The sequence below is a fragment of the Polyergus mexicanus genome, unplaced genomic scaffold (genome assembly GCF_030449975.1).
Source record: "Polyergus mexicanus isolate NDT 795.1 unplaced genomic scaffold, iyPolMexi1.0 SCAF_14, whole genome shotgun sequence".
NCBI lineage: Eukaryota > Metazoa > Arthropoda > Insecta > Hymenoptera > Formicidae > Polyergus > Polyergus mexicanus.
Genome location: NW_027223334.1, coordinates 4842683 through 4862746, shown reverse-complemented (window position 1 = coordinate 4862746; position 20064 = coordinate 4842683). Strand labels below are relative to the sequence as shown.

At 38.3% G+C, this 20064-nt stretch overlaps 1 protein-coding gene across 1 annotated transcript; it reads right to left on the bottom strand.

Moving 5' to 3' along the window:
• Nucleotides 1-558: 558 nt before the first annotated feature.
• Nucleotides 559-5805, bottom strand: LOC138939246 (uncharacterized). The gene has a single exon (XM_070306891.1). The coding sequence runs from the start codon at nucleotides 5803-5805 to the stop codon at nucleotides 559-561; it is 5247 nt and encodes a 1748-aa protein (XP_070162992.1).
• Nucleotides 5806-20064: the final 14259 nt, after the last annotated feature.

Sequence of the window (20064 nt, the reverse complement as noted above, 5' to 3'; positions counted from 1 at the left end):
CCACGTACAATAGTCCTGGTTGATACGGGTACTACAAAAAAGGAGGAATTTCGATCGTTCGATTCCGAGAGCCAATCGGCTATCGACAACGAGGTGTTTGTCAGAATCGAACAATACGAAGAAACCGCAAAAACGGAATGAAAACAAGGCTTCGCACGTAACGTCTCGCTTTAGAACGTTCGAGAAACAAAATTAATAATATAATTTATAAAACGCTTACTTTCTTGAACATCCCGCTCGCCTCGTATACCGGGTAGGTTACGAAATAACTGGTTAAATCCTACCACCATAATCGATACACGGCATCTTAATGATAATTCTCGATCGGACGGTCCGAAGAGCTCTACAGCAAATTTTTCAACATACAATAATAGAAAAAGAGTACAGATAAAGATCGTTGGTGATTCAATAGAAATACATGAGTTAACTTAATCAGTAAATCTTAGCATAGGGTTATTTACATAGGCGTTCTTAGAATAGATATATGTACATATACAGAGCGTGACGATAATTAAAGTCAAACTTAATTATTAACGCATAAAGAAAACGCAAATTAATTTAAGAGCCAGTTTCACTTGATATCGGTAGCTGACAGATCTGCGTTATTGGTCGCTTTAGAGTGGTTTTGGCAGTACGCAATGTAACTACTCGGACATGCCCATCCGATCCCGGATGTACGTCTAATATTCGGGCAAGTTCCCATTTCGAAAGAGGTGCCAAATTATTTTTCAACAATACCAGCTCGTTAATTTTGAGCTCCGGTTTGTTTTCTCGCCATTTACGCCTTTGTTGCAATGTATGCAAATAATCAGAAGACCAAGAACGCCAGATCTGCTCTAAAATCGCTCGCACTTGCTGCCAACGACACAGCCGATTCAAATCGATATCTAAAACAGATTCTTCAGGCGGGCTTACTAACGGGCGACCGACTAAAAAATGACCCGGAGTTAACGCGGAAAAGTCATTCGGATCATCATGTAACGCGGAAATCGGGCGGGAATTTAGGCAAGCCTCGATTTGACACAGCAGCGTAGCGAACTCGATCTGCGATAACGTTCGGGAACCAATCGCTCGTTTCAAATGAAACTTTAGTCCTTTGACGCCGGCTTCCCAAAGTCCGCCGAAATGCGGAGCAGAGGGAGGTATAAAATGCCATTTTACGTTAACATTAGCTATAGCGTCTTGTATTTGAGGGTCGGCGACAAGTCGCTGAAAGGTAGTGTTTAATTCGCGGTCCGCGCCTTGAAAATTAGTGCCGTTATCACTGTACATGTCGGATGGAAGACCGCGACGGCTTGCAAATCTCCGAAAGGCGGAGAGAAAACCGTTAGTAGCGTAATCATCTACGTATTCTAAATGGACGGCCTTTGTCGAGAGACAAATAAAAACGGCAACATAATATTTTTTGGATCGTTGACCGCGGCCGACTGACGGAATTATATTCATCGGCCCGGCGTAATCGACGCCTGTGTGCGAGAACGGAGCCGAAGGCGTGACGCGGGGCTGGGGGAGATTCCCCATCAGCTGTTGCGAGGTACGTGCGCGTTCACGTACGCACTTTACACAACTACGTATAAGAGATTTTACACTGGTGCGCGCTGAAATTATCCAATAATTTTGGCGTAAAATTCTTAACATTAATTGAGTGCCTCCATGAAGAGAGGCTTTATGAGCTTGAGCGATTAATAAATCCGAAATTCGATGTTTCGGTAAAATTATAGGGTGCCGTTCATCATAACTGAGTGACGAATTGTCAATCCGCCCGCCAAGGCGAATTAATTTATCTTTCCCAAGAAAGGGATAAAGCGATAACAAAGAACTGGATCTTGGCAGTAAACTTTTATCGTTTAACGCTTGAATTTCGGATGGAAAATGACGTTGTTGCACGTAACGGAGCCAAAACAAGGAAGCTTCTTTGAGCTCGGCAGCGGACAAGCACGTCGTATTCACGTTCGTATTGGTCGCGCGACATTTTAGATTATTAATAAAACGTTGCACGCGTGCCGTGACTTGAATTAACTTCTTCCATGTAGAGACTTCGTTCGGTAATTGCCACTCCAGAATATGTTGAGCATGACAAACGATCGTATTTCGCGTTTCGGTTTCGATTATCTGACGATCGGCCTCAAGTTGATCTTTTAATTTATCATGGATCGGCCACGCGGTAGAAGGGGAACGCAACCAGGCAGGGCCGGCCCACCAATGTTCGAAATCGCGGAGTTCAGCGGGTGACAAACCTCGCGACGCGCAATCCGCTGGATTTTCTTTAGATGGGACGTGATTCCATTTAATCGACGGCAACCGAGTTTGTACTTCCGATACACGATTCGCCACATAAGTAGTCCATCTTGATGGATGGCCTCGTAACCATGCGAGCGCGACCGAAGAATCTGTCCATCCGTACATCGGAATATGCTGCAAATTTAACGATTTTTGCGCGAATTCTAGCAATCGAGTTAATAAGACTATGGCATTTAATTCTAGACGCGGCACGCTAATCGTTTTAATCGGCGCTACCTTTGATTTTGCGGTTATTAAGACTACTGAAAACTCGCTGAGCGATCGGAGAATTCTTAAATAAACGACAGCGGCGTATACGCGATTAGACGCGTCGGCGAACCCGTGCAACTCGATAGCCAAATTTTCCGGATGCATTCCAGTCCATCGCGGAATGCGAATTTCCTTTAAATTTATGAATTCCGCACAATATTTTTTCCAGGGCTCTAACAAGTCCGCCGCGATAGGAGAATCCCAATCGAGTTTTCTTAGCCACAGTTCTTGAATCATAATTTTCGCGGTGATTATTACCGGAGAAACCCATCCCAGTGGATCGAAGAATTTCGCGATAAATGATAGTATCAAACGTTTCGTATTCATATGGACCGAAGGAGACTCGATTTGAAAACGAAACAAATCTTCTCGTGGTATCCACTCAAGTCCGAGTACCTTAAGCGTATCATCCTTATCGAATGTACGAGCGATAGCGAGTTCATGCTCTCCCGGAGGAATGTCTGTTAATAATTCTATAGAATTGGCAGCCCATTTGCGTAAATGAAAACCGCCTCGCGCCATCAATTTCGTAAGCTGATCGCGACTTTCCTTTAGCGACGGAACTTCATCGGCGCCAAATAGAACGTCGTCGACGTAAATAAAATCTTGTACTATTGTTTGTGCTTTTGGAAAAGAATGATCTTCGTCGATAGCTAATTGATTGATAACGCGCATGGCTAAATACGGAGCTGGAGCAGTACCGTATGTAACTGTAAGCAATCGATAAGATTGTATCGGAGAATTAATATTAGATCGCCAAAAGATCCGTGAAAAATCGACATCGTCTCGATGAACGCGGATCTGTCGAAACATTTTTTCGATATCGGCGGTGTACACATAACGAAACTGACGCCAGCGAAGGATAATTGAGGACAAATCGCGTTGTAATTTAGGCCCGGTCATTAAATGATTATTTAATGTAGAACCATTGCTCGTCTTGCACGACGCGTTAAATACTACGCGAAGTTTCGTCGTGCTGCTAGACTCGCGTAGTACCGGATGATGCGGTATATACACCGCTTGGTTAAGCGTCGGATTTTCGTCGGAGACAGATTCCATATGACCCATAGATTTATATTCATTTAAGAAAGAATGATAGGGTTTCGCGAGATCCGGATTTTTTCGTAGGCGTTGTTCTAATTTCGAATAAAGAAGCGCGGCAGTTTCGCGCGAAGATCCTATATCGAGCGGAGGGTTGGTTTTAAATGGTAACCGTATTATATATCGGCCGTCTTCGGCACGCTGATGTGTTTCGATAAAATGTTGTTCGCATTTTTTATCTTCTTCCGACAGCTGAATTTCGGAAGAAATTTCCTCGATCTCCCAAAATTTTTGAAGGAGAGAATCGAGCGAAGGAATTGTTACGCAATTTAATGAAGTCGCGGAACCGGTAATTGAATTAGAAGTTCCGGTAGGACCGGATAATATCCATCCTAAAGCAGTAAGCTGGGCCGTCGGAGTTCCGGTCGGACCATGTTTTACCTTTTGCTTTAATAACGATCCATATAAATCTGATCCGATGAGCAGATGGATCGGATGATTGCTAAACGGATCCGGATCCGCGAGAGATAATTTCCGTAAATACGGCCAACAATCTACTGTTTTAGTCTTTGAGCCAGCGTATGACGTAATTTTTTGATATACGAAAGCAGTCAAAGAAAAGGTTGAGGAACCTCGCCCATTACAAGACTCGAGAGTAAGAGACACCTGAGATTTCGCTACACCACTGTATCGTTCGCCGAAACACTGTACGTGGAGGCTCGCGCGGGAACGTTTCGTGCGCATAGTTTGACACAACGATTCCGAGATAAAGCTAACAGCCGAGCCTTGATCTAACAACGCACGAACTTTAAATTTACGTCCTTCGATGGTACGAAGTATTACCCATGCGGTGGCTAGTAACACGTTCGGCGGATTTTTCAGCGGCGAATGAATCGTTTGAACGGAAGCGACGGCGGTCTCGTTCTTTATCTCAGGGGCGGCTGAGCCGCTCGGTTGAGCGTTAAGCGTTTTGTTTTCCGAAACAGAATTTTCACTAATCTTCTGTACTGGTATATTCGAGTCACGATGCAAGAGCGTATGATGTGCTCGTCGGCACCAATTACAGCGTTTTTTACTCTTGCAAGAGGTCGGGAAATGGCCGACCTTTAAACAATTAAAGCAACATTTGTGCGATTTGAGAAACTGAGTTCTCCGTTCGACGAATTTACGCTTAAACTCGTCGCATAACATCAAATTATGATTGCCGGAACAATTCAAACATTTTTCGGTGGCTACGTTATTCACCGAGGCCCGATTAGAGCCTTTATTTTTATGAGACGAAGTATCGGCATTTAACTTAGAATGATCGGTTAGTCCTCGAATTCGCAGCGTCATAAAATCTCGAATCTCTTCATACATCGGAGATGCGGTTGATTTACCGCGTTGCAGATTCCACTCATTACGTGTGCGTGGACTAAATTTTTGCGAAACAATATAGACTAATAAGTCATCCCATTTTTCAACAGGTCTGCCTAAATTTGTTAACGCGGCTAATGACGCGGCAACGGTATCGCGCAAACCTTTGAGTTCGACAGCGGATTCCGTTTTCATAATAGGCAAATCAGCGAAAGCATGAATATGCGCATGAATAATCGCGTTTTGATTATCGTACTCTTCGATAAGTAATTTCCACGCACCATCGTAATTTGTGTCTGCAATCTTAACATGATTAATTAATACAGCGGCTTCGCCCGTGACACTGGCTTTTAAATAATGTAATTTCTGCGTATTCGACAGCGATTCTTTCGAGACGACGAGCGATTCGAATATGCCGCGGAAGTTTTCCCATTCCGCGAAATTACCGGAAAATTTCGGCAACGGGATTCGTGGTAATTGCAATGAAACCGCACCAGACAATTCGCGAGAAGAAATGTTGCTTACCGATGATGCCGCAGTCGGGTCGCACCGAGAGAATTTACCTATCACGTCTGCGAGGTAGTCCGCCGCTTCGTGGTAGACGTCCTCGGCCGTAAAGAATTCCTCCTCGGTGAAGTATTGGACTGTACGCTGTTCGTCGGCCGTTGCTATTTGCTGAAGCTGGACGTTGAGACGTTGACACCTTTCCCATAATGTCTCCAAGGCGTCCAGTCGACTCTTCGCCTTGTATTGCGTGACGTTGGCCTTGCCCATTTTCTTAAAATTGGGGAATACTCGCTTCATCGAGCTTATTGTAATAGATTGCTCGATGAGGAGGCCCTGCAGCGAGTCCGTCATGACGGTAGGCCGATAAGATGAAGCCTTTCAGCAACAATTCACCACCTTTGGGTTGTAGAGATGCTGAAGCGTGACGACTGGTCCGTCGCACGCGGATGTGCGAAGACGCACTATAATTTTCACTTAACAGTGCAGCGCGCTAAAGCGTGCGACAACTATGTGTGACTGCGGATTACGCAGGTCGCACTCTGAGGTGCGGAGTGCTAAAGAGCACAAAGATTGCACTTAAGCTGTGCAAAGCGCTAAGAAGCGCGAGATTTGCGCGGCACTGCGGATTACGCAGGACGCACTTTGAGGTGCGGAGTGCTAAAGAGCACAAAGATTGCACTTAAGCTGTGCAAAGCGCTAAGAAGCGCGAGATTTGCGCGGCACTGCGGATTACGCAGGGCGCAAATAATAATGATACGTTGTGCTTAAGAGCACAACTTTAATAATGCAAAGGGATGCAAAGTTGACTTCGCGCACTTTATTTTCCCGGAAGTCCTTTCAACGCACTCGCGTTGTTATTTACGGCAGCGGAATGCGGATAGATGTTTTGATATCGCGCACCGTCTCCGTCTCGCGCTAGTTTTTATAAGTGCTGTTACCTTAGCGTGTCAGCGTTCTCACTCGCACTCCGCGAACTGATTACCGAATCACTATCTGTTTTTCCAAAATCCGGCTCGAAGGACCATTTAATGTAGCCGCGCCTTCGATTTACACGTCCACATTAACAGAATTTATTTGTTTCGCCGATCGGAGAGATAGGACGTAATTGATTTGTCCGGGTTTAGTTTGTTGAACAGTATTTATTCCTTTCGACACCAACTCCCGGACCGTCTTAGGTAATCGCACGCGACAGCAGGATATGAGCGGACACGCGAATTATCGTTTAATTATAACTTTATGAGCGTTAGGCGTTCGGTGTGCTCCCGGTGAAGACTTGCGACGAAGTGTCTTAACGAAAAACCTTCTCTGCGATCCACGTACAATAGTCCTGGTTGATACGGGTACTACAAAAAAGGAGGAATTTCGATCGTTCGATTCCGAGAGCCAATCGGCTATCGACAACGAGGTGTTTGTCAGAATCGAACGATACGAAGAAACCGCAAAAACGGAATGAAAACAAGGCTTCGCACGTAACGTCTCGCTTTAGAACGTTCGAGAAACAAAATTAATAATATAATTTATAAAACGCTTACTTTCTTGAACAAAACCGTTAACGAATTTATTAAAAAATGACACCCGTTTAGAGTGGACCTCCGTGCAAGAAGAATCTTTCGAAATTTTAAAACAAAAACTATGCAAAGAACCAGTACTACAATATCCAGATTTTTCTAAACCATTTATTCTAACGACCGATGCATCAGGAATAGCCGTTGGAGGAATATTATCACAAGGAGAGATAAATAAAGATCTACCGATAGCATACGCCTCACGAACCTTAACAGATAACGAATTAAAATACGATACATACGAAAAAGAAGCACTAGCTATTGTATATTGCGTTAAACATTTTCGACCATACTTATACGGAAGAAAATTCACTTTAGTCACAGATCATAAACCTGCCATAAACCTTTGATGTGGTTTAAAAACGCACAAGACGCAAATATGCGAATACTTCGTTGGAGATTAAAATTAGCAGAATACGATTATGAGGTTGTATACAAAGCAGAAAAAACAAACTTAAACGCAGACGCATTATCTAGAAATCCTGTAAATATCGAAGAAATAGATTGTAAATTTATAAGAAACAAGAAACTTTTAAACTCAGATAACCCTAAAGATGCACGATTAATTGCCGAACTATTAGAAAAATCCGATAGCGAAGAAGAAGAAGAAGATGACGATTTCCATTTATATCTTTCCGATATGGAAGAAAACGAAGAAATAATACCTGAAAGCGATTTATTAAATAACAATAACGATATTCTTCCATTTACACTAACAGAACTAAATAAACCAGATCATTTATCAATTATCGAAAAGACTTTAATACATGATCCTCTTAAACAAAATAAAATTCAAACAAGAAGTCAAACTGCAAAACATAATATTGAACAAAATAAAATAACCGACGAATTGCATAGCGACGGAGAAGAGATCGAAGAGACCGAAAAAAGAAACGACCCGCCGGATAAAGATTCTAACAGTGAAAAAGAAAATGCAGAAAAAGAAAATGAGGAAGATATCATCAACAAAAATTTAAAGTCGAGAAAAAGAAAACACGCATTTATTGAGAATAGAATAATTCATGGTAACGTTATAGACTCTCGAGAATTATTATTTTTACGAAAAGATAACATGGTATATTTCGTCGACACTCAGGGAACACCTTTAGATTCAGGCTCACAAAAACTTTTCGAACGAAAAGAGCTTCCGAACCTAGGATTTCTTGTCTTAGGAAAAGCTAAGGCTATAAAACATAAAAATCATTATCATCTGGTTTTACCCATCAGCGAGGGACAGCGAGAAGGCCCTACGACTATCGTTAACCAAATTGTTAAAATCTTAACAGACTTACGAAATATAATCATAGATTTAAAATTAGAAACATTTAGTATCGCAAAAACCGAGTTTATTAATAATGTCCCATGGAATGACGTTAAATCACATATACAATCAATATTCGCTAACACTCCTACTAAAGTTATTATTTGCCACGGACTAATTAAATATCCACCGAAGGACTTACGTTCCGTTATAATCAGTGAAATGCATTGCTTACCAACGGGAGGACACCGGGGAGTCACAAAAACTTATAACTGAATAAAACATAATTATTACTGGGAAAACTTAAAAGCAGATGTTCAACGGTATATACAACAATGTTTACAATGTCAATTGAAAAAACTAGTCCGAGTAAAAACAAAACAACCTATGATAATTACAGAAACACCAGGATCTTCCCTTGATAAAGTAGCTATGGATATCGTAGGCCCTTTACCTAAAACCGAAAGAGGAAACGAATATATTCTAACATTACAAGATCAATTAACTGAACCCCGCACTAATCATATGGAAAATCTGTCCTGGTCAAATCAATTGATTTTTACATATGTTGTAGCTTATGACCTACTGAACAAAAGATGTAATGGGCACAAAGCTCAATAATGGACAGTTATCGAGTTATAACCAGTCAAACATGAAAAATTCGGAATGCCGAATAGTCAAATCTCGGAAGGTATTGATTTTTTTGAAAAATGTTTGAAACAAACATAGTAGGGTTTTACAAAATCTGTTAGTTGGTGACATTATTTGTGAATTTTGAATGACCTTGAAAAGCTCCGTGAACAAAAATCTTCCACAAAAATGCCTATTTTTTATTATATTCGTGTAGCTAAATTCGAGACGTTTTCAAAATATTTTTGATGAACCTTTTTTCTACTAAAACTTACGTGACTTTCCACGCCTAACATTAGAATATTTACGAGATTTGACTATTGGTACATTTCAGGTTCGTCTAGCAAGATCTTATATTCAAGATAAGATGCAGCGTGATGCACAAGAAGAATTTCAATTGGATTCGTTGTTTGATGAACAAGGTTTCATAAGGGTGCGAGTGTTTTTACGATTCTGTAATGCTACAAAACATCAAATATTTATAGCTTACAACATAAGAGATGCAGATAATATAGATGATGAGAGGGAGGCGATTTTTGGTTATTACTGCACCTGTAAGTCAGGCGCACGGACTGTGGGTACATGTGCACATGTAACCAGCGTATTGTGGTATTTAGGATATGCACGACACCAGCCCAATGTTCGTTATCCCTCTTCATCATTATTGAACACAATATTAGATGCCGCTCAGAGACCACCACAGCAGGATCCAAATAATGAGTAATATACAATAAGATCATTTATTTTATTACCCCACACATACACACACAGCAGAGAGGGTTTGGAGTCAAAAAATACTACGGGAGTGACGAACCGTGGGGTCCTTATCTCTGCTGTGACACATAAAGATTTTTGTTCACGAAGCTTTTCAAGGTCATTCAAAATTCACAAATAATGTCATCAACTAACAGATTTTGTAAAACCCTACTATGTTTGTTTCAAACATTTTTCAAAAAAATCAATACCTTCCGAGATTTGACTATTCGGCAGCCCGAATTTTTCATGTTTGACTGGTTATAATCGATAACTGTCCATTATTGAGCTTTGTGCCCATTATATCTTTTGTTCAGTAGGTCATAAGCTACAACATATGTAAAAACCAATTGATTTGACCGGGACAGATTTTCCATATGATTAGTGCGGGGTTCTTTTGCATGGGAATACCATTACCGAATCAAACTTCCGAAACCATCGCAGAAGATTTTGTAGACCGATTTATTTGCGTACTTGGAGCACCAAAAGCAATATTAACGGATCAAGGCAGAAATTTCCTTAGCGACCTAATAAAGAAAATTGCAAAATTATTTAAAATTCGTAAATTTCGCACAACAGCCTTCCATCCTCAATTAAACGGATCCTTAGAAAGATCACATCACGCATTAGGCGAATATTTAAAACAATACGCAAATGAACAAAAACAATGGGATAGATGGATTAGCCTTGCTATATATTATAATACAAGCGTACATGAAGCAACAAAGCACACTCCATATGAGCTGGTTTTTGGAAAGATAGCACCTGTTCCATCGAAAGAACTTCTACCTTCTGGGGATAAATTAGCAAATTACGACAAATATTTGATAAATCTTGTCACTCAACTTCACGCAATTCAGGAAAACGCACGCGATAATGTAATTCAAGCCAAAGTTAGATCAAAAAATGATTAGGATAGAAAAATCAATCCGCAAACTTTTAAACCGGGAGATCAAGTATTTTTATTAAAGGGTCCAAAACCAGGTAAATTCGGAGATCAATACTGGGCCTCACGAAGTTCTAGAAATCTTGAATAAAAATAACGTAAAAATTAGAATAAAAAAGAATAGTCGAATTGTACATCCCAATCGCTTATGAATTTCATATATCAAAATTAATAAATAATTACGAGAATTTTCAGATGGACCTCAGAATTGGAAGACAAATCACGATAATAATTTTAACAAAAAAAATAATAATAATTGAAATTTTATCAAACAGAGTAATAGGAACAGACTCAATTTATCAGTTACAGTAAATATATTTCCCATCGTATAAAATAAGAGAGAACATAAGCGAATGCGCTATACTGTATTATTCAATTGTTAGATTAATCAATATATTAAAAACATATATACACACACATACATATATTTTTAGTATTATTTTTATATAAATATTATAAATGTTATTGCGTTTAACATTAATTTACAAATTAGCATAATATTTAGATCAATCATTATATAATAGACATATATAACAAAACATAACTATCTTCTCTGAAAAAAAAAAAAAATTATATATATATATATATATATAAATATTATCTGATCATCAAAAAAAGGGGGGGAGGAACAATGAGCTAGAAAATATGTTACAGAAGAATTATATCATCGACTCCAGCAACCAATAAGCAATCACTATGCTACATTTAGTGATAAACTATCCAGCTTCGAGCAAATGAAGCTTATTATTCTGCAGACAAACACGGTATTTCAACCAACAGCTAATAAGAAAAAAACAAAGAAAGCAATCCCAGCATTTGTCAATTGACAAGTCATCTTGGCGCTCTACATCCATCAGCAAATCCAGCTATAACCATTCAGCATCCGGGCAAATAAAACCTGGACATTTTACTGTGGGATCCAACATGATATCCCAATCAATGACTAATTACTCACAGTAAATGAGAATCCAAGCCAAATATCAAAAACCTTCCCGACAAGCAGAACATATGCTGTTCAGACAACACCAACAAGAGGGAAGAAGAAAGAAAGGAATATCCTATCTCTCTCACAGGGCAATAAAACCTCCAGCCGAAGACCCAACCTTATCAATAATGGTCAGGTAAACATTATGACATATACAGTTTTTTTTCTTACGCCATAAATGGGCACATATAAGAAAAGATAGTTTTGTATTAAGATTCTTTAATCAACGTATTAGATAAATGATTTATAACGACAAAATTTTTGTTAATACAAGAAGAATTATTGTTATTATGAGGAAAGTTCTTGTTATTACGAGAAAATTTAAAAGAATAAGCAAAAAAAAATAATTATATATATTTTTGTAAAAGGAGAACGAAAGAAAAGAAGCCTTCTCTTTCTTCCTTCTTAATAAACAAATCAGCATGCACGAAACCATATACAATTAGGATACTTTAGTTAACTGCGAAAGGAAGGAATCTATTTTATTTTTGCAAATGTCGGGCTTCTCCCCAACATTTGTCTAAGGCCGGGGGTGTTACGTCCTGCCGACTCCACGGTTCCTTCCTTTCGCGAAATTGCGGCAAGGATCGTCGATTGACAATAAAAATAAGTCTTTCGGTAAATAGAACATCTTGCACCACATAACGTTTTCAACTTTAAACATTTCATCATTTATCAGTAAATATATCTATGAGTAACCACGAGAAAAACAAAAAGAAATTAAGCCGATCAATAGATATTCCATATATAGACTTTCTAGCGAAAGAACAAATAAACAGCGAAGAGACGATGAAAACATCTTACGAAATATCTAACAAAATAACCGCATCATCATCGATAGAAATCATAGACCTTTGCTATTCACCTCAAAATCACGTGTGCAAATGTCCATCGGAAAATGTTCACCTTCGACCAATCGACGAACTATAAAAAGGGAGCCCGCGAGATTCCGCTATCTCAGTTTTTATCAGAGTCACCCGGTTAACAAATCAGTCCGGCACGTCTTGTTCAACGGCATCTCTCTCGACCACAAACGACAATCCCCGAGTTAAGCTCCCCGTCCGTCTTCTATTTAAAAAGAGTAAGTCGCTACCAAGCAATTTTTCTTTACGCGAATTCCAACTAGGAATCATCACTTATAATTTTCTATAGTGAAAAAGATCACCTTGCGTATTTCGATCAAGCGACTTCATTCGCGAGCCAAGTACATACATCGAGTTTATCGCAGGACTCGGAGGGCGTTGGCGCAAGCTGACTCAAAAACGATTAGGATAGCTAACCAATATATCGCTAAAATCAACAACAATTTAATCAAAGTAAATGGAATTGTTAGAATAATTAATAGAATTAACAACCACGATTACGATTACACACACACCTACAGACATTCTAGCGACCTCGTTACTTCAAGTTCTCCTCCCTATTTTTCCCCCTCCTACTCCCCTGAATATTCTTCCTTGCCTTCTCCAAATCTACCCCCCTCCCCGCGATCATTCTCTTCACTTTCAATAGTGATCCTCGATAATTCTCTCACTCCCTCTCCTCAGTCTCCTGAATTAGATTACATAGACAAAGCAATCCAAGAATTTATCGATGAGCTTCCTGACTTGGAAGCAGCATCGTCCTACCAAGATTAATACAATTTAAAGATCTCCATATCTCCTTCGTTCAATAACCCATTTCCTCACTGACCTACTTTTACACTATGTTTTTATTTTTTTGAAAGATAATAGAAAATATTGTATTTACTAGTCAGAATTCTAATCTTAACGATAGAGGCTTTTCCAACTCATTCTGGCTGATGTCCCCCGAACCATTGTAACACCCGTGGAACGATAAGCTCAACCACACACAAACACTCACACTCAAACGATAAATGTTATCACTTTCTACAAATATATATATCATGTATTCGAACCTTTTATTTTTCTAATGAATAAAATTATATTTTATTTAACTAATTAAACAATTCTTAACCCCTCTCTCGTTCCCAGTACGAAGATCGCACTAGGTCCCATCCCGCGTAAAAGGGATTAAATTCCTTGACCGAAAAGGGACCACAGAGCGAACGTCTGAATAAACAGCGTAATAGCGACCCGAACGGTCGTTTACCTGGCTTTCAGACCTAAGAGTTCGTTCGACCCGATTCTTACGCCGCAAAGCATCTGATTTCGGGATAATTAAGAGATAGTTGTTACGCCCTTCCGTCGACTCATCCTTTTTCGAATCTGGACGTAACAGAATAAATGCATATATTTTAACAGTATATAATTCCTTCTAAAATATATTCTAATAAATGATATAACCAAAAAAGATCAAATATTTTTTGCATTTATTGATTTATTAAATATGTTTATATATCGCGGAATAGTGCAACACAAGAAGAAAAGTAATAAAGTGTTTAATAAAGTCACTAAGAAAATCGCGGAATAGTGCAAGGAAGAGAAGTGATTTCTTCTAATCAATGTCATATTAAGTAAAGTTGATTATATTAGCAAAACTGAGCGAATGTTTACATTTGGGTGAATCTGTGCATTCTCAATTAACATATTTGTCATAAATACATTGTTGAAAAATGATTATGGAAGATTTTGGCTGACCATGTTTTCGAAAACGATAAGTTAATAATTATACTCGCGGACGCGCATTCGTATATAATGTTTATTTAATTTTACATAAATGTAATTAATGCATAATTAATAATTTTAAGTTAACATAAATATGGCTAAGCAATGAGTTTATGTTAATAGCAAAATAAATTTTGTGAGAATTCTACCAAAAATATCATACAAAACAACAGCATTAAATATACATTTTTAATTGGCATAAAGAATAATGAAATGATAAAATCATATCGAAGCATTTTTATAATCTACAAACATTTTGTGGATCTGGAATTATTCGTAACGTTTAGTTTTGGAAATGTATGAATCTTTATTTCGATTTTATATATAAATGTTATCAAAACGTAATTAATATTTTTAGGTCATTTACAAATAGCTAAGCAATGAGTTGCATGTTATGTTAAATAACAAAACAAATCTTGTAGGAATTTTATCAAAAATAGTACATAGACAGTTAAGTTGAAAGCGTCAGAATTAGAGCCCGAAATAGAAATGTTGAGCATTAGTCAAAAAAAAGAAATAAGGTAATAATTTAGTTTATAAATTATATAATAAAGATTATTTATTTTCTTAGGCTAAATTCTCTAGGAACAAAATTTATATGATAATCTATTTAACTTTTTTTGACATAATGGTTGAACTTATTTTTTAAAACAATAAGAAACGTGGAAATTGATGGTTTATTCGGATAGAGCTGCCTTTTGCAATATAATGTTATCAGAAAACATTAGAATATCTGTCATCAACAAAAAGTAATTCAAATTTGAATCAAAATGAGGAGGAAGAATTGATTAATGATATTAAATTGCAGATGTTATTATAGGAACGTATAAAAGTTTATAATAATTTGGCAGCTGCGTTGATTATAAAACAGAAGCTTACGGTGCAGTTTTAAAAAATATGAAACATGAAGGTGCCAACTATAAAATGGTAAAGCACTACTTAGAAAGGGTATTGCAAAAATCCTATCTTTTTATTTACTATCTTTAATCTTTTTAAATAAGTTTTATATATTCTTGATTTATATTTTATATGTAGAAAATTTAAAGAAAATTCAAATTTCTTAGAGAATGTAGTCTAAGAAAATAAATAACCTTTATTATATAATTTATAAACAAAATTATTACCTTATTTCTCTTCTTTGATTACTGCTTAACATTCCTATTTCTTTACCTTAACTGTGACGCTTTCAATTCAACTGTATATAATGTAATATTTTTGATAGAATTCCCAAGATATGTTTTGCTATATTAACATAGATATGCAACTCATTGTTTAGCCATTTGTAAGTAACCTAAAAATATTAATTACGCATTAAATACATTTATATATAAAATGTAAATAAACATTTACGTTTTCAGAACCAAAAGGAGCGAGTAATTCCAGATCCGCAAAATTTTTGTATACACTATAGAAGTGCTTCGATATGATTTTATCATTTTATTATTCTAAAGCCAAATAATAAAAATGTGTATTGAATGCTGTGATTTTTATGATATTTTTGATAGATTTCTCACAAGATTTATATTGCTATATTAATATAAACTCATTGCTTTTAGCTATAAGTTTACCTAAAAATATTAATTATGCATTAATTACATTTATATCTAAACAAAACATTATAAACAAACAAATAAACATTATATACATGAATGCGCATTCGCGCGTATAATTACCAGCTTATCGTTATCGAAAACATGGCCAGCCAAAATCTCCAAATATTCATTCATAATCATTTTCCAATAATGTACATGCACAGATTCACTCCACTGGAAGTATTCGCTCAGTTTTATTAATGTAACCTGTAACCAAACTTTGCTCGATATAACATCGATTAAAAGAAATCACTTCTCTTCCTTACACTATTAATAGTGTATAAATTTAATAATTTCTTTTCACCTTATCACTTCTCTTCGTTGTTGCATTATTCTGCGATACTCTTATCACTTTTCGTTCCATTATTTCGCGATATATACTATAACTCATTTTTTATATTGTCCGCGCGCTATAACTCTCATAACCTTACATTATTATCTTATACATATACACGTACATACACAAAATTGTCTCTTAAGGTATTTGCACACTCCAAGGAATAATCCTGCATGAGCGCTGCAAACGCGCCTTGAGAGACAAAATCGCTTTGCGTGTTGCGTGCGAGCATACGTACGTGAGCGACTGAATCTGAAAGAAAAATGAGAGTGTTACATTTCTGGTATACGATTAACATTCCTCAGGATTGACTGCACCAATCTTATTCAAACTGGTCGCAATCGAAAGCTTACATCCACATTATATAAGAAAAGTGCCATCAGATTTTTGATTAATGGCTTGGTTTCTGAGGAATTTTAATCGAAAATTTATTAGACGTAAAACTCCGTATAAGGTACTTGGTAGCGCTGCGGCTCCTGTATGTAGGTAATAGGCAAACAAATTCTTGACAAGCCAGAACGTTTTTTTTATATACTTGGCGTCGCGATACTACCGCGTCGCTAGTGAAATTAAATATTTACAATTCCATCCTTGATTGTTGAGGTTTGACATTTATGTGGCGGTATTATGTATCATGTATGTATTGTGAGCATACATCTATTTAGATGCATTTTCATTAATATAAAGTAATTTGAAAATGTTATAAAATTGAGATTATCATGTATTTCTTTCTCTTCTTTCTCTTCATCACAGTGTTTCCTTTTTTGTTTAGAATTAATAATCTCTCGGTTGCGAATATCTCATCCTTGTTTATATATTCTTTATTCATATGTATAGCGCTCCAATAAAAAAACTTATTCTAAAAGTTAAAAATTATAATTATTTACTATAACGGACCCAGTTCCAATGATATTCACTTTGACATATATTGTCAAGGACATAATCCTAAATAACTTTTCTTTATAACAATCGACGGTCTCTTATAATTTTTGAGATATTTGTTATGCGTTCGGAGAGGCACGGTAGTTGGAATCGTTTGCCGGAAAGAATTTGGGAATTCGGGCTCCGCCCGAGTAACTCACTGATTTTATTATAAATGAAAATGATACTTTTGTATTCGGGATAAATATATATATATATATATATATATATTTATCCCGAATACAAAAGTATATGAATAAAACATATATATATATATATATGTTTTATTCATAAATTGGCTTGATTACAAAGTTCCCGCACGTTAATTCGCGTCGCGTATAACGACAGCGGAAATCTTGGCGTGCGCGTGTCTGGAGTTGAGTTTCAGTTGCGACACTCACTCCTTGATCTTTCGTATTTCTGTCTGCCGACTGCGTGGCTTTAATTTAATAGTTGCCCGTAATTAGCATTATTGACTGTTCGTTTGATAATTATTGTGACTGCCCGCGTAATGTTAATTAATGATAAAGACTGCCCTCCGCTTATTAGCGATGGGCCTTTTTATTAGATCCCCTTGGTTTCCCGGGAGGGGATCGTTTGGACCACGTGTCGTCGCTCGATTTTGGCGGCAAGACCGGGATGAAAGCTAAGGAGTTTTAAGTAGGTCTTCTTTGTTTGCATTTTCGCAATTTCCTTATTCCGTTTGCCCTGATTTCCGCGTTTTCGCAATGGAGTGATTGTACGATCGCTCGGACTTCGCGTGTGGCTTGCATAGTCAGCACTTCACTCGGTTAACGCTCGTAATGTGATCTTTGCGTTACACGTTGAGCAACGCCTTATCGTATAAAATAATGTATATCTAAAATAATATATATCTAGTAATTCGTGTATAGTCTTTTCGGGCTATAACAATTTGGTTTGAGTTTGTAACGGTTCACCTTTCCCGTACGCCTCGGATCAGGCTCGCCGGTGCTAGGATTCAGGAGAAGGGTGAAATTCGAATTCACTGTTCCTCGGTATAAGCGGTTTAATGATTGGTTTATTCAAGCGGTTATTAAAGATGCAATACTCCAAGCAATATTTATAAGGAAAATGTGCAACAGCGGTCTGTACAAAAGTTCGCAGGAACAATGTTGCGGTGACGGGCGCGCGTGCAAGGCTCGGGAAGCGAGCGCTTATGCAGACGATACTAGGGTGTTCTGCGGTCGCGGTGTTTACATGCAGCAATTATTATTATTACAATAAGATAGATCTTAACGCCTACGAGGTGTCGCGTGGCCCTTAGTGTGGTTCCAACCATTTGATCGCCTTATCCTTAGAAGGACGGGGCGTTGGCACTTTCTACGGCTTATCCTTAGAAGGACTAGCACGCTGGTGTAGTCTAGAGGCCACGTATTAAGATGACTAATTAATTCTATAAGTGCGGCGTTCGGTCGCGGTGTGGGTACAAAGTAATCTTACGGTCTAGCGGTTCGCGATATATGTACAAAACGGTCTTACAAGCTATCAAGTCGCGGTATGGGTACAGAGCGGTCTTACGATCTAGTTTGGAACGGTCTTACGGTCTAATTGGGTTTGGTCGCGACATGCGCGGAACGGTCTTACGGTCTAATCTGGACGCGGTATTTACAAAACGATCTTACTATCTAGTCTGGTCGGATTGCAATATACGCGGAACGGTCTTTCGGTATAATCTGGACGCGGTGTACGCGAAACGGTCTTATTATCTAAGGATGCGCCGTCCCAGCAACCGGGTAGCCCGGCATAACCACGGGTAGCCCGTAACCTGGTTTAACGCGGGATGTCAGGATGCGCCATCCCAGCAACCGAGTAGCCCGGCATAACCACGGGTAGCCTATGACCTGGTTTAACACGAGAGGTAGTTTCGGATCTGGAGTTAATGAGAGGGCTCAGGATCGGGAACTGGTAACGCTACGCTTGCCGGACCGCCTTATATACCAGCGGCCATCCTCCCACTCACGCGAGTCGGCGCGTGATGGGGTGGCTCCACGGTGAGGCCGCGACACGGGCGTGGAAGTGCGCCATAGGCGCCGAGCCTCAGTAAATGCAGGCGGCTGGTCCGCCCGCGAGGCTGATAATGGTATTGTTACAAGTTATATAACGTAACTTGAATCAAATTTTAGTTTTAAATCAGAAATATGTTTGGGTTAGGTTATATCTTCCAGAAGTGGAGCTACCCCATAGGGGGGAGGTGGGGCGAAATCTACTGTGTCCATGCATATATTTTACAATGCGAAGCAACGTTCAGCCCAGAATTATTGTGTGGATGGGAAAGTGTATTCATGAACGCAGTGAGTTCCCCCTCCCCTTTTGGGGGTTTTCACTGCCAAAAGATATAACCTAACCCAAACTTATTTCTGAAAATTTGATTTGAGTTATATAACATCCTGATATGGATGAATCTTTCTTGCGTAGAAATTACAACCTCATGTAAAAATTACGTTCTATTTTTCAAACTTTATTAGTTAATAACTTTTTAATAAACAATGACCGCCGATTAAATTATAAGAAAAAGTTACTCAGGATTATGTCCTTGACCACATATGTCAAGGTCATTGGAGCTGAGTCCGTTATAGTAAATAATTACTGTAATTTGAATTTGATATCTATAATAAAATATATACTTATTTTTATTTTTCAGAATAAGTTTTTTTAGTAAATATGCATATTAGGTTACACTTCACCGATGACTTTGACCTTGACATATGTTGTCAAAGACATGACTCTGAGTAACTTTTTCTTATAACTTAACCGGCGCTCTCTTATAGTTTCTGAGATATTTAAAGTTAACATTTAGGTCAGTGCTGGGATTTACTTGCACATTTCGGCCCGATTCCGTGACTCACGCCTATTGCCCCCCACTCACCGCTCGTGCGTTAGCAACGAGTCGCCAGATACGCGTAACTAAGGAACGCGACGCTTTGTCTCAGGAGCGTCCGTATATAAGAATGCCCAAATATAATAATAAGACA